At 33.0% G+C, this 15,143-nt stretch overlaps 1 protein-coding gene across 1 annotated transcript in view; it reads left to right on the plus strand.

The window, feature by feature from the left end:
* The window catches only part of LOC136031327 (endophilin-A-like), a gene marked incomplete in the record, with an annotated part of 91,456 nt that overhangs the window by 53,380 nt on the left and 22,933 nt on the right, over nucleotides 1-15,143 (plus strand). The window contains 3 exon segments of the mRNA XM_065710809.1: nucleotides 1,505-1,638; nucleotides 9,629-9,695; nucleotides 13,155-13,217. Of these exon segments, the coding sequence (XP_065566881.1) occupies nucleotides 1,505-1,638; nucleotides 9,629-9,695; nucleotides 13,155-13,217 (264 nt within the window).

Here is a 15,143-nt window from a genome sequence, read left to right on the forward strand (position 1 = left end):
AGGGACCAAAGAACAGGCAATTATATTTCTCCAGCATATATTAAATTCAGCAATGGTTAGTTTACTCATTTAATATATGCTTTGCTTTACCCCCCCCCCCTAATGTGCAAATACATAGCCCAAATTTGTTTCTAAACTATTATATATTCATCATATTTTGTTTCATTTCATTAGAATTAATCGAACTTCACTTCCCGAGTGTCTATTATATAACCGATAAGTACCCAAATCGAATTTTTGGAAGCAATTGTACGATCTATCTTGACTGGAGGGAAGGACAACGTCGAGAAACTTCTTAATAAATTGTATTTTGATTTAACTTATTTGTATACAATTTGGAAAATGTAAATTATTTCCCATTCCCAAAACTTAAACCCATTTGAAGTGAAAATTTATGTTGCATCTCCAGTTGAGTTATTGTTTATGATGCCTTTTGTATTTTTTCAGTACGAATGGCAACGACGATACGTGTGGTATACTTATATTCTTAAAATTAAAATTACATCTCTTGATGCGTTGATGGTCGTGTATCAACCATTTGATACACGACCAATACACGACCAAATTTGGTGGACAAACCAATCATCTTTTAACAAAGTGTTATAAATCAACCCTCTCTTAGCTGAATTCCAATAATTGGATTGCCCAAAAAAATGGCATATAGCTTAATCACAAATAATAGCCCACCTTACCAAGTCTTGGAAATACACGTTAACATTCCTTTAGCAATTGAGAATGTTTTAAAATTTTACTAAGTATGATAATGTTTTTTAAAATACATACAAAGAAATTATTTGTTAGTACATTGCGCTCTCTTGTGATGGACATAACGCATCATTACAACCTTTTAATCCCAGAACCCCCTGTCAGTAATATCTAAGCCGTGGCCCTATCTTAGGATAGTGCTTTAAGAAACCGAAACAAACTTAAGCTGATCCGAAAATTTCGTGGACCCATGGGTAAGAACTCCTATCGTTGTTAAATTGTTTCTTTTTCATCTGCTGCTCTAGTTTCTTAGTTATATTTTGACTAGTCAGTTATTGTGTACTGATTTTGAGTGGATGATTAGAATTATTTTTAAATTATTTCATAAATGTTGACTATAGATTGTGTGTATATTTATGTTTGACGACTAAACGAATATTCGTAGAGTAGCAAGGTATCTGGAAGTTTTGTTTAAAAAAAAGTAAAAAAAAGAAGAAAATAACCTTAGTATAAAGTAAATGTAATGTTTTATTTATGTCTTTTTCCAAGTATTAAGTGTTTTTGTTAAGGACGTTTATTTTAATTTAAGCGTTTCATTTTAAGTTTCATTTAAGCGTTTTATGATGATCGCTGGTCAAAGTTTTTGTTATTTGTGTCTTTCGTTTATGTTAATAGTACTGTGTTCATGGCTGTATATTTGGCTTTAAATACACTTATCTATCTATCTATCTGTCTATTCGACTTGTCCACTGCCCGTTTTGAAAATAAATTGAATTGAATTGAAGTTTCTTTGTTATAGCGGAAGCTTTGATTGAGATGGGTGAATCGATGAAGCAGATAGCCGATGTCAAATACTCACTTGACGACAACGTTAAACAAAATTTCTTGGAACCTCTTCACCATCTCCAAAGCAAGGATCTGAAAGAAGTCATGGTGAGTGGGAAAGGACAATAGTCGATAAAATGACTTGGTAATCCCTCTATTGACTGAAAAGCACCAGATTAATTTGGGAAATGAAAATCGATGTGAAGGAAATGCTGGTCTTTATGAGTGATGTATTAGGAAAAGAAGCTTTAAGTATTTTCCTATGTTTACAATCGACAGCTTGTATTTTTATATGAAAAAAGTCAATATAAAATGAGGAAATTGGAAACTGGAATAATAATACTTCCTTTTTAGGAATTGCTGGGGGTCAAATTGAAAGCCTTTAGAAATGGAATATTTTTCTAATGCTAATACTAGCTTCGTTCTTATTTTTTGTGAAGATAGGTCCTTCTTTTTATAGTAAACTAGCTGTTGGGGTGGCACTTCGCGCCACCCCGACACCTAGTTGGTGGGGGCGCTTCGCGCCACCCCCCAAGCCCCCCCCCCCCCGCGCGCGTAAGTCGTTACGCGCCATATTAGTTACGTGCCATTGTAGTTGTGTCCCTATGTCCCACCTGTGAATATAGATAGATATATATATATATATATATATATATATATATATATATATATATATATATATATATATATATATCTATATATATAAAAATAAGTTGTCTGTCCGTTACGCTAGATTATATCTTCTATATATATAAAAGAAAACAAACTAGAATGTAAAAACTGGAAATTGCGTAAATATTTCGAAATATTTTGACAATAGATAAAAGTAATTCGAAAAAGAAAAATGGTAAAAAACTAAAAAAAAAACTAAGAGAAAAAACTAAAAAAAAAAATTAAAAATTAAAAAAATTAAAAAAAGAAAAAACCCAAAAAGAAAAAACGTAAAAAAATAAAAAAGATAAAAAACTAAAAAAAAAACTAAAAAAGCTAAAAACTAAAAAAAGAAAAAACTAAAAAAAAAACTGGGAATTGCACAAATATTTCAATATATTTTGACAATAGATTAAAGTAATTCGAAATATCAACCCACCAAAGCTTTGCAATGGCACGCGACTTGCCGTAAAAAAAAAACAATGGAAAACCTAATAGATGCCACAATCTTGACAGGGCCTTATGAGGGTGAGGCTGTTCTTATTCCTCGCATTCCCATGATTCCAACGGATCTGCTTTTTCAATTTAAAAGATTGCAATTCCCAATTCGATTAGCATTTGCAACCACCATCAACAAAGCTCAAGGGCAATCACTAGAAAAATGCGGTATAGATCTTAATACAGATTGCTTTACCAATGTACAATTGTATGTTGCATCTTTGAGGGTCGGTAAACCTGACAATCTATTTATACGCACAGACAATGGGACAGCGAAGACTGTTGTATATTCACAAGTTTTACGTAGTTAATTTGTATTGTATCTATCTATCTATCCATCTATATAAAAACGAGTTGTGTGTATGCATGTTTGTTTGTTTGTAAAAAGAGCGTTTGCATATGACGTCATTATTAGTACATACGGCTTTGTATATGGACAGACAATGGGAAAGCCAAGAATGTTGTATATTCGCAATTTTTACGTAGTTTGAAACACATATATAAATCTATCTATATTCACAGGTGGGACACAGGGACACAACTACAATGGCGCGTAACTAATATGGCGCGTAACTAATATGGCGCGTAACGACTTACGCGCGCGGGGGGGCTTGGGGGGGCGCGAAGCGCCCCACCAACTAGGTGTTGGGGTGGCGCGAAGCGCCACCCCAACAGCTAGTATATATATATATATATATATATATATATATATATATATATATATATATATATATATATATATATATATATATGTTTTTAACTACGTAAAACTTGCGAATATACAACATTCTTTGCTGTCCCATTGTCTGTGCATATAAATAGATTGTCAGGTTTACCGACTCTTGAACATGCAACATATAATGGTCCATGGGAAAACAATCCGTATTCAGATCTATACCTCATGATTCTAATGATTGCCCTTGAGCTTTGTTGATGGTGATTGCTAATCGACCATTCCCTGAGTCGCCATCGTCATTTATATATCCCCCTGTGCACCCCGGCGTCCCCTTTGTAGTTATGTCCCTGTGTCCCGGTCGTCATTTATATTCCCTGTGTCCCGGTCGTCATTTGTGTCCCGGTGTCCCAGTCTGTGATTTCTCTTTGAGTGTCCCGGGCGTCATTTATATTCCTTGTGTCCCGGTGTCCCGGTCGTCTCTTTTTAGTTTTTTTATTTTTATTTATATTTTTTTTAGTTTTCTTTTTCTCCTTTATTTTTCAGTTTTTTTCCTTTTTTTAGTTTTTTTTCTTTTTTAGTTCTTTTAGTTTTTACCTTTTTTAGTTTTTTATTGGTTTTTACCTTTTTTTTTAGCTTTTTTACTTTTTTTTAGTTTTTATCTTTTTTATTTTTTTTTATTTTTATTCTTAATTTTATTAGTTTTCTTTTTCTCTTCTATTTTTCAGTTTTTTCCTTTTTTTTAGTTTTTTTTAGTTTTTAGTTTTTTAAGTTTTTTTTCCTTTTTTTAGTTTCTTTAGTTTTTCGACTTTTTTATTTTTTTTATTAGTTTTTAGTTTTTTTTGTAGTTTTTGCCTTTTTTTAGTTTTTTCAGTTTTTTTTTAGTTTTTAGTTTTTTACCTTTTTTTAGCCTAACCAGGATTTGAACCTGGGACCTTCATTCTCCGTTCTGACACCCTCTCTCACCGAGTGACTACTCCAGCATGTTCATTTTGATGTTTTAAATGGTATATTATTAACCAAATTAATGTGTTTTACAATATACTAAGCATCGTCATAACAAAAATGACGACAACTAATTTCATGACGTCAGCCGACACAGAAACATGACGTCACCTGATCCACAGATCCACAGACAGACAACTTATTTTTATATATATAGATTACTGACACCTGCTGTTTTTATTAAAACTGGAATAATAAAGCCGTAGAAATTGTAACAATTTCAATTTGAAAGATTGCTGAAGGGTACAGTATTGCAGCTGTAGTGAAATTGAAAGCGCCTAGAAACGAAAAATTACTTTCGTTATTTGTTGTAATATTACCCTTGGCAATTATAGGCTCTTGTTTTTACAATAAATTAATCAACGCTGTATCGATTTTTGTAACTGTGATTGTTTTCATGCTCCAATAATTTGTTTTTTCCCAGTTTTAAAATACATGTGGGTGTAATAAATAGAAATAAGCGTAAAAAATGTAATAAGCATAATTCAGATATTATTCTGACATATCTATCGTTTGATGCTGTGGAAAAAAACTTGGTCGCATCGATTGAAAACTACACGTCAGGTTGATAGGATAATAAATATCTTGTCTTTAAACCATGAACAGAAAAAAAAATCAGGAAAAACCTAATCAAAAAAGTGAAGATGATTCAAGCAAAATTTAAATAACTTTTTTTTTTGTCAAAGTTGAGACAGGTCGGCTATGTTCCTCTCGTCAATGTAATTTTTCAACACTTTGAAATATGAACTAGATAGCACCTTCCCATGGCAGAATTTGGGCATGGAATTTGCTCCGGTTTGGTTTTTGGATGTTGTCAGTGGGAGGCAACTGCTGATATTTTCTTATTTATTTGTGTATCTGTTTTTATTATTCTCCTTTTTTCTCCCTGTATTCCCTGCCATGAAGCTTTCTGGGGAGGGGAGATAGCTGATGTTGTTGTTACAAAATGATACATATAGTTTTATTATCTAAACTTATTGTTGTTGTTGTATAGATCTGTTTCCAGACGACCCCTCCCCAGCTATGTACAGGTATTTTCCCAAGTAATAGATAGGTTGAAAGAAAGTTGTTCAATTATCATTCGGCGAAAATCTCTTATTTTCAAAGTAAATATGTCGCTTTTGTTCCTTATCCGTTTCTTTGCTGTCGCTCATCAATGCCACTGTGTAAATACCAAAACTCTCATTCTGAGCTTAGGCTTTCAACATCAGTTTTGGGAGCCCGAAAATCCTAGTTGCTTAGGCGCCCGGAAATCCTGACCAAAAGCAATAAACCCCGTCAGCAGAGTAGTTCTTTCCATAGCTGATTTACAGGCTCTACGGTTGAACTCTACATTTGTTAGCCTGATCTACAGATAGATCTACAACAGATAGCCTCTACATTTGCTATCTATACAGTTAATAGAACCTCTTGTGAACTGTATGAGAAATTTTGAGCAATTTCGTATGGGACATTTACAATCATTTTGTATGGGAAAAAAAGTTGCAATTTTCAGGTGAAGAATTTAAGCACTAGCTTGGATTAAATATCGGCCCTTTTTTATGGCAGGTCTCATGATATTAACTTTAAGCATTGTAAATATTTATATATTACTGGATTATTGTTTGTTGGGATGGCTAACTGGCTTTGACATTTCGATAATTTGTAGATGATGTTTTGGTGTCTATCAACAGTATTGAAATGCCTTTGGACACGTAAAGTTAATGGACCAGGGATGCAGTACATTTATCGTGTGTGACTGTCCTGACGAGGACTTATGTCCAGTTTTCATGTAGATGGGCTAAGTTTTGTCGATTTGGGAATCACTTTTTAGGTTTTGTTTGTGAAAGTAGCGTTTGATAACTTCGTAATAAAGACTACATGTATTTTTCTGGTAATCCTTGGGGTAATTTAATTAATTGCCTTTTCCTAGCGATTCTTCATTTAGTGCTACATGTTTCATTGTTCTGCGTATATTTTCCCCCATGGCTTAAAAGCTTTGAAATACAGTATTACTATTCTTATTATTTGCCGTGTTTGGGAAATTGTGCTACCTGGATTTTATATGCTTTAAAGGCTCTGTTTGGCCTTTAAAGGCTTTGTATTTAAGCCGGCCAGATACAGTATTTAATGTATAGACTTACAATCATAATAAGACACAAGGGGAAGGGAGTCTTCTTGGATAAATCTTCAGAGCCTCTCATAGCTGCTTTGTATATCTATGGTTTCAATTGGTAATTCATGATATTTTTTACGTTATTGTTTTGCCTCACCTTGTTTTAATTTTCGGAGTCTCCTAATCCCAAACGATGTTATGTGTACACGTGGTTTCATTTTTTAATTTGTGATTCTTTAATATATTATTGTTTTGTCTCACCTGGCTTTCTGATCCTAGACCTAATTAAATAAATTTCATTTTTTAACCAGTTGCAATGTTTAATTGTTTGAAAATTCAACTCTTTTACATTTAATTTAGCGATAACTCTTGACTGGCCGTTAAGGCTGTCACGTTTATCAAAGCGTAAACTTTATCCTGAAAGTTTACCATTTAGAAATGGATTATAAATGTCAGTTCTCTCCAAGCCTCAATTTACAAAAGTATAAATATAAAATGAAATATAAATAAATAATAATAAATGATAATAAATATAAATATAAATAAAATAAATATAAAAATGTTTACAGCTTTAATTGAATCCCTTAACAAGACTTCAACTTGCAAAAACTTTGTTGTTACGTTACTCTTTCGATCTACTCTTTCAGGAGTCGGAGAACAACTGTGGGATTTATGTCTCTCAAGTTTGATTTTTTACAAATCCATCTCTTTACTTAACTCTTGTTTTTTTTTTTTTTCGATACTATCTATGCTTGTTATTCCCGAATAGGATAGGTAAGATTTAAGGGAAATGGGAACTTGTTAGGAGGATGTGAAGAGGGAGGCTTTAAATAGATTGAAATGGAGGAGGAGCGTGTGTAGCTGTGTTGGCCTCATGTGACTTGGTGCTGCAGTGACTTGTTAGTACTAGTAGCAATATTTATTCCTTTGAGAAACTCAAACCCCCCAAAAATAATAGAGGAGATACATTTAGCTTTGGATTAAATTGCATTAATCATTCCTTGAAAAAAGTTGTTTTTTCCGGATTTTTCTATAACCGAGAAAGAGTAGGAGATTTCTGTCTCCTTATTTTTGTTTTTTAATTTGTGTCTCTTGTCCTGAATATTCTTTTTTCCAGCATTGTCCATATTTGAGCCACCAATAACCCATGACAAAGAATATAAACTGCTGACTTTATTTATGATATTCCAACTTTTATTTCGGGATTTATCCTTTCCTTTTATGCATCGTATACACGGCTGGATTAGAAAAGTATATTTTTTCTATTTGCAGGATCCTTGAGGGAACACCCATTTCGGCTTTAGGACATCTAGAATAGGGCTTGTAGAGTAATCAATGGCTAACAAAAGAACGCTGAATCAAACATCGAGCTATAACACTTGGAACCCGTGTTGCAGCAATGTTGGCTCTCAAATATGCATTTATTATCTATCCTCTTTGCACCTTGCACCTGAAAGTCCATCCAGGTTCCATCCTGGTCAGCTCGCTGACTAACTGAATTCCTTAATTATGCAAAACAAGAAATTCCAAGAGCTTGAAAAAGAGCTTTATCCGATGCTCTTTCACTGTAAAAGGGCCTGTGGAATGTAAAAAAAAAAAAAATGGTTTTGATCCTTTCAAAGATCCTTTCATCTTAAGCTCGATAAATGGTTAGTGTCATATTAGGTAGCATACGCCCATATGATGTTTAATGACAATTATAAGTTTAGAGCAGTGTTTAGAGTAATGGAAGTAAAAATAAACACTTACGTAAGAGTTTTGCTGACTGTCAGGTCCTAAATAAGATCGGTTATTAGTCTGGCCATAGACAAGGTCATTGTTCCACACTTTTCTAAAATTTCGGGGCTTTCTTCGTTTGTTTTCATTTCTTTCTCACTCTAATTTGGGAATGTAATTGGCTGTCACATATTTCGAGCATAAAAAAGTCAAATATGATTTAGCTTTCCAGAAAACAACATATGCATTAAAGCTACAGGAAACTCCCTGTGTATTTACATCTTTTGACAGTCTTAACCCGGCTTACTGACGTACTTTATTCAATATGTTTTTTTTTTGCTATTCGTAAGAATCAGCATTGGCAACTTCAGAAAAGACACTCTTTACTAAGGTAAGATGACCTGTATTAACAATACTTATCCATGGATTGATTCTAATAATCTTGGTGTGTATCTAGAGTAGTGGTGTAGTAGGGGGGGGGGGGAGGTGGAGAGGCAGACTACCCCGGGTACCCTCTATGTAAGAGTGACAAAAATTGATCCAGAAAGGTTGTTTTTATCTGTTTTTCATGTTTACTTGTCAGTTTATTATCTTTACAAAGCGTTGCTCTCAAAATAGTTTTGTTGCCATCTCTTATTCGTTTTAACATGGATCACCGTACTAGTAGATTGAGTTGGCCTTTTTTTTTCTTTTTCTTTTTTACACCCTTTAATGACTCAATAACTTTAATAACTGTCATTATAGTAATATCAATAGGACTACTATGTTTAAATATACTGTGTTTTTTATATAATATTGCTTATTAAGTTATTTACATCAAAAATTTTTACATACAAATTCTTTATGACGCACAATTTACGTTTTCTTTCACTTTATTCCCATAATAGAATCCACTATAAATGAGTTTTTATTTAATAATGTATTAAACAATTAACAAGTAATAAAGGTAATAGTTACACAACAGTTCATGTAGAAGATGAAAAAGAAATAAATTTGTCAGTTTGATCAGTTATTGGAACTTTTGTCACATTAGCCCCCCCCCCAACATTTCGCTCATTGACGCCCTTGTCACATTGGGCCTCCTCCAAAATTTTGCTCTGTCTTTTCTTTCATTTCTTCTTTGTTCTTAACAGAAATGCTTTTGATATTATTTCTCTTGTCTATATAAGTTTATTTAGGTTTTCGTGCATGGTTTACTTATCTTCTATTCAAATTGTAACCTGTCTTCAATTCATATATTCTAAACTTATCTTCTATTGAAATCTAGTCAATCCACCAGGAACAAAAAACCTTCTTCTTCTTCATTTTGGCGAATAGCCAACATCGCAAACTATGAAATTTTTCTGTCGGGGTTTATTGCGCAAGTTTTACATATTTATGCTTTTTCCTCTAGATTAAGTTCCGTCCTTCTTAGCATCATGCTGTTAAATACATTCTTATCTTGTTGGTTTTCTTTTCAGCATCATCGGAAAAAGCTTCATGGTCGAAGGCTTGATTATGATTGCAAAAAAAGGAAGCAACATAAAGGTTAGACATGTAACTTTTCGGCTGTATAAAATCAAAAGACACTAGCTCAGTAATTTCTTTTGAGGGATGTAGTATTCAAAATGTTTTAAGCTCTAAAACAGAGATAGAAATCTTATGAATTGGTAGATATATTTGGGAAAAAATAATTTGTCCTTTAGTTTTATACTGTGGAAGAAAGAATCATTCAAATGAAATCTATAAAATGACAGCAAAGGATTGTCTTAGTGTCTTTAGATTTTTTACCGACGTTTCTACTTTCTTCGCTATTTTACGCCATTCCCTTAGAAAATTTTGTTGAATAAGCTAATATTTGTGAAAGTTTTACCGTGTATATATTTAAGGTAAGAATTATGCCAAGGACATGTCCAAAGAGTATGGGTAATTTATGAGAGTGTGAACTGGCGCTAGTTTCGACAAGTAAAACCTCAACGCCATGTAATGTTTGGTGACACTTGGTATATTTTTTTTTGTATTGTAATAATAAGAACAGTTATTTTGATTTGTAAGTTGGTAAAATTAGTGTCGTAATAAGTGTCTGATCTCGGTTCCAGATAAGTGTGTGACAGAAAAGCGTTATGAAGCTAAAAAAATGCCAAGTGTCGCCAGGCGCTAGGTGGCGTTCATTGTTTATTTTGTGCTGACTTTATTGCTAGTTTCCTTTTTTATAATAAGTGGGGGTGGGAAACCCTAAGAAGTAGGCTAATTGAACATCCATAAAAGTTTTGCTACTGTACTCAGTTTATCCTATACCACATTTCAGTGTCCTCTCTTAAAAAGTTAAACTTCATACTTTTCTTCTTATTTTTGGACAGTAGAACTAAAAAAAAAAAACTTCTATTGATGGACAATTCTTGGCCTAAAGAATGAAAACTGGTGTTGGATAAAAAACTTGAGATATCCAATAAATTCAACTGTATCCTAAGCTATATATCATATTTAACGTTTTCAAAAACATACAGTTTGGTGGCAGTGTCACATAGCGCATAGCTTTCGGCAAGAGGTTCCTAATCCGCGTCATAGGTAGAGAGAGAAAGAGGGGGGAAGGGCAGAAGGTTGAAAAAGACTATGCATGGTTGCCTAAGAGGGTGGGGGATGGCTCAGAACAGATATATAATTGCAATCTAATAAGATAAGATATATTTCAACCCAACAGAAACAACTCAATAGCACAATCCCAAGTCCTCTCCCACCCACAAAGGTTCTATGGCCTATAAAAGAGGAGGATTACGTAACAAGACATTCAAATATTAAATTATTAATCATTTGACCTAGATTTGGCATAAAAAAACAGCTCACAAATAAAGAAAAAGATCCCCATGTAACAAATTATAGGTTAAGAACTAAACTATAGGAAATCAGCCACCAGACTTCTGAAACCATTCTTTTATTATAAGACCAACTAGAATTAAACAGTCCATAAATCGCTTATATATAAAAAAAAAAATAAAAGAAAAAGGCTCATAATGAACAGAAAATATCCAAAATATAGAAATAAAGAAATAACATGATAAATAAATAAAAAATTATCTCTAGCCATATGTGAATTAAAACTAACGTTTTAAGGGCTAGACACTCCAGCCCTTTCCGAGGTTAGATGCATAATAACTATGTGCATATTTATTTATTAATCGCAAGAGCCTACTTCACTTAGTTAAGAAAATTGAGTTTTCGATTGACTTAACTCAACATATATAACTAGTATGAAAGTAGGCAAAATAAAGTAGGAAGCCTGGTCAACTTCCTTAAAATACAGAAGATTTGGAAACGTATATAGAAAGTGTAAAAAAGTATGCCTTGTTAGAATTGAATCGATAATTTAAAATGATGCCTTAAATAAAACTGAAAAAAAGGAGTAAAGGGCAGATTTTACTTAGCTTGTCTAGGATTTGTAGTTGTGCCTTCTTTTTTGTTTGTTTCTATTCTTGGTCTTCTCTTCAACTTAAAATTGTATTGAACTTTGTTTTTTTATGCTGCGAAGGACCGGGTAAGATCATATTTGTTTTGTAATAAGGAAATAGTAAAAAAAATATTTAGAATGCTATTAGTACACTATACAACGGATTTTTTATATTCTGGTCAAAGACAAAGAATACTAAACCGGGGTAAAACGAAGGCTTTTTTGGACTGCAAATGGCCTTGTAAGCTAGAATAAATATCAATAAAATTCGTGTTTCATTACTTTCTTGAGACTATGAAAAAAACTCAACTTATGAGAGAGCTCTTGACTTTTATCCCGAGAGAGTTTGAATAAAATTACTTACCTGCATATATGTTTGCTTTGAAAAAAATCCTCGTTTCTCAGAGCTCAAAAGATATTTTAAAGAAAAATTCCTCATTTCCAAGCTTTCGCAGCTTTGGCTTAACAATACTGTCCCTTTGCCTTTTGAACTTCTCTTGTAACTTCTCTTTTACTGCCTTTATTATCACTGTTAAAAACGTACTGTAGTTACTAAAAAAAAGGTGATACTGAACTGTATATATAGTTAAATAATTAAAACTATTTTATTAATATTTATGTATATATAATAACTGTGAATGCTTTTGCATTTGACGGCTTTTCCAAATTTCAAAGTTTGCTTCAATAATTGTTTGTTGACTCTCTTTTTATTCTCTCTCTCTCTCTCTTTTATCTCTATCTCTTTTTCTATCAATTTCTTTGGATTATTTAGAACTTATTATATAAAGAAATTAAAAGTAGTTTAACGTAACGAGAGCTCACTTTTTGCTCATGTGATTCCTATTTATTTTGTGTTTTATTTTGTGGTTACAGATGTTGTTTCTATTCTTCCACTCCTTATCCAAATGCTCTCCAGCTTTTTTTGCTTTTTTTTCTAGTTTTATTATTCTTGAAATTGGAATCGAATAACACTATCTAAGCTATGGCTGTTTGAACGCACTTTTCTGTCCTTCTTTATCCTATTAAATTCGAATTTTTCTCAAAATTTGTGCTCATTGCATTTTTTTTCTTTTTTTATGTATATGTTTCTAAAAGTACTCTAATAATTAAACTGTTGAGAACTCTTGGCCGAATAAAAGATAAAAACGGAATTGTCATCAAAATCATTAACACGTCTATCTTCACGCGGAAGCAGCTTTTTAATTGTTATATCTGGCAGTGTTGTAGCATTAAAGCTAAATTGAATAATGATAAACCTCAAACCAAGCAATGAAATCAAATTTAAGCTAGTTAAACTGAATCGTATAGTCGGTATAAAATTCGACCCCTTGTCTATTATTTGTTATCTGTGTAAGATAACATTATTATTACCATGTTTTGCATGGTCTTACGTATTTGGCTATCCCTTCTTTCCATTAGTCCTAATAAAATTCTGACTTTCTAGTTTATCCTTATTTCTATTAATTGCTTCTGGCTATGCTATTTGTTTTCCCTGTTATTTATTATATGTATATTTGTTTGGGTTATAAACATTGCACTTTTAATTCTTGCTGCCCCTTCAGCGTCACGTTTGGGTCAACCGGGCTCGTATGGATCTCCAGCTCGATCACCTTCACCCAGTCTTGGTATGTTTACTAGTGGACATTCAGGTACTGGTCACACAGCACTTAAAAAAAAGTTTTGTAGAAGAAATGAAAATTTCTCAGCTGCCACACTGTAAGGCATTCTCTCTCACTTTAGTTGATGAATATCGTGTTCTTGCAGTATCGGGAACATAAAAATTTATTCCTGCGGTATAAACCGGGACTGTGGCCATTTGTGTCAATTTGATAGGGTAGGAAAATAACAACTGTAGTAAACTGCCATAATTTTGTAGTTTTTGTAATCTAGTTATAACCAATATAGTATTTAGTTGTAAAGAGGTCAATAAGTTAACATGTCACTAGAATTGTAAGACTGTGAAGCTTATTGATGTTACTGTAACTCGAAGACTGCAAGGATTGGTACAGGATATTAAGGTACACAAAAGTGTTGTTTCTGATATAAAAAGTAAACATCAAATTCTGATATTTTCCAGGCTTAATTTAAAGCTAAAATTAGGAAAGGTGTTTAATTAAAAGGTAGACATGACTTTAATAGACTCCGGGATATAAATTTGAGAGGAATGTTTCATGAACAGTTAGATATGGAATCGAAGAGATTAGAATTTGATAATGAAGGAGTTGGATAGAATGTTTTTGGGAAAGTTGTTTGCGAAGTATTGGATGTTGAAAAAGGAAAGCTAAATAAGTTTCTGGAATATCAGTCCCCTCTAGTCCTGAGTTTTATAGATTATAGAAATAGAGGAATAGAAACGGGTCAATAGAACGCTTCGATAAATGCTTTATCCTTGCATTGTATACCAGGTAAAATCGCTGAAGTGATTAGTTCTATGGAAGAGGATACCATTGCTCTGATTAAGGTAGGAAGCAGGATTAAAAGTTGGTTCAGTTTCGAACCAGAAGTTAAGCAGGGATGCCTGTTGTTCCATTTATATAGATTATTTTGATGGGTTTCGTTCTATAGGAGAATATGGTATAGAATCGAAGGTGAATCTCTACTAGGCCTTGATGACGCAACTAATTCAGCATCATCAAATAAAAATTTTAGTGATATGAATGAATTTTTGGAAGTTATGATAGCTAATGTTGGTAGAATTGGTCTGAACAATTAAAGTTGAGAAACTAAGGTGTTAGGTGACGAAAAAACTAATTGAAGCTAATTAGCTTCAATTACCTAAATAACATAATTGTGGCATTATTTAGTATTATTTAGCGTCGTATAGCATTATTGTAGTAAGGATGTGAAAAGTAGGATAACCAAGAAGTAAATGTGTTTTGAGTTGAAAGAGGTTTAAAAGAATAAGAAGATAAGTGTTAGAACTAAGATTAGTTAGAACCAGTAACAAAGATTAGTTAGAGCTTAGAACCAGATTAGGACTAAGAACTATATGCTAAGATGATATGACAGTGATGAAGTGTGACTGAAAGCTGGGCGCTTTGAAAGGTTGGGGAAGATGTGTAATACAGACTGACAGAAGTTCTTATTTTTTCAGTCTAGCAGGAGGCAAACGAAAAGTGGGATGTCCTTGAATGGGACAGGGAAGAGATGATAATAATTTTAGAGGAGATAATTAACTTATGGATGCTAACAAACAATGAAGGTCAGTCTGAACGGAGTGGCGTGGAGAAGGAATCTGCGCAGCTGTGTTGGCTTTGGGCAGTATGGTGCAGCAATGATATATGCTTGGGTAAAAATGAGCAAGTAATAAAACAGTAGTTTGAACATTATGTCGGCAAACCTTGTGCGTTAAAATTAAAAGCCTCTGCAATTTTAAATAGTCATGGAGCTGATCTTTGGAAGCTCTATATAATACGGTACAAATTGTAGATTTAAAATGAAGTTTTTTTTCTACAGTTGTGGTTTTCGTTTGTAAAATGGCTTCCTTGCGAATTTTTCTGTTCATCATCGAAATTTCATATCTAGTCTATTCTTGCGCTAAATCGAGTATA

Source organism: Artemia franciscana, chromosome 9 (assembly GCF_032884065.1).
Source record: "Artemia franciscana chromosome 9, ASM3288406v1, whole genome shotgun sequence".
Classification (NCBI taxonomy): domain Eukaryota; kingdom Metazoa; phylum Arthropoda; class Branchiopoda; order Anostraca; family Artemiidae; genus Artemia; species Artemia franciscana.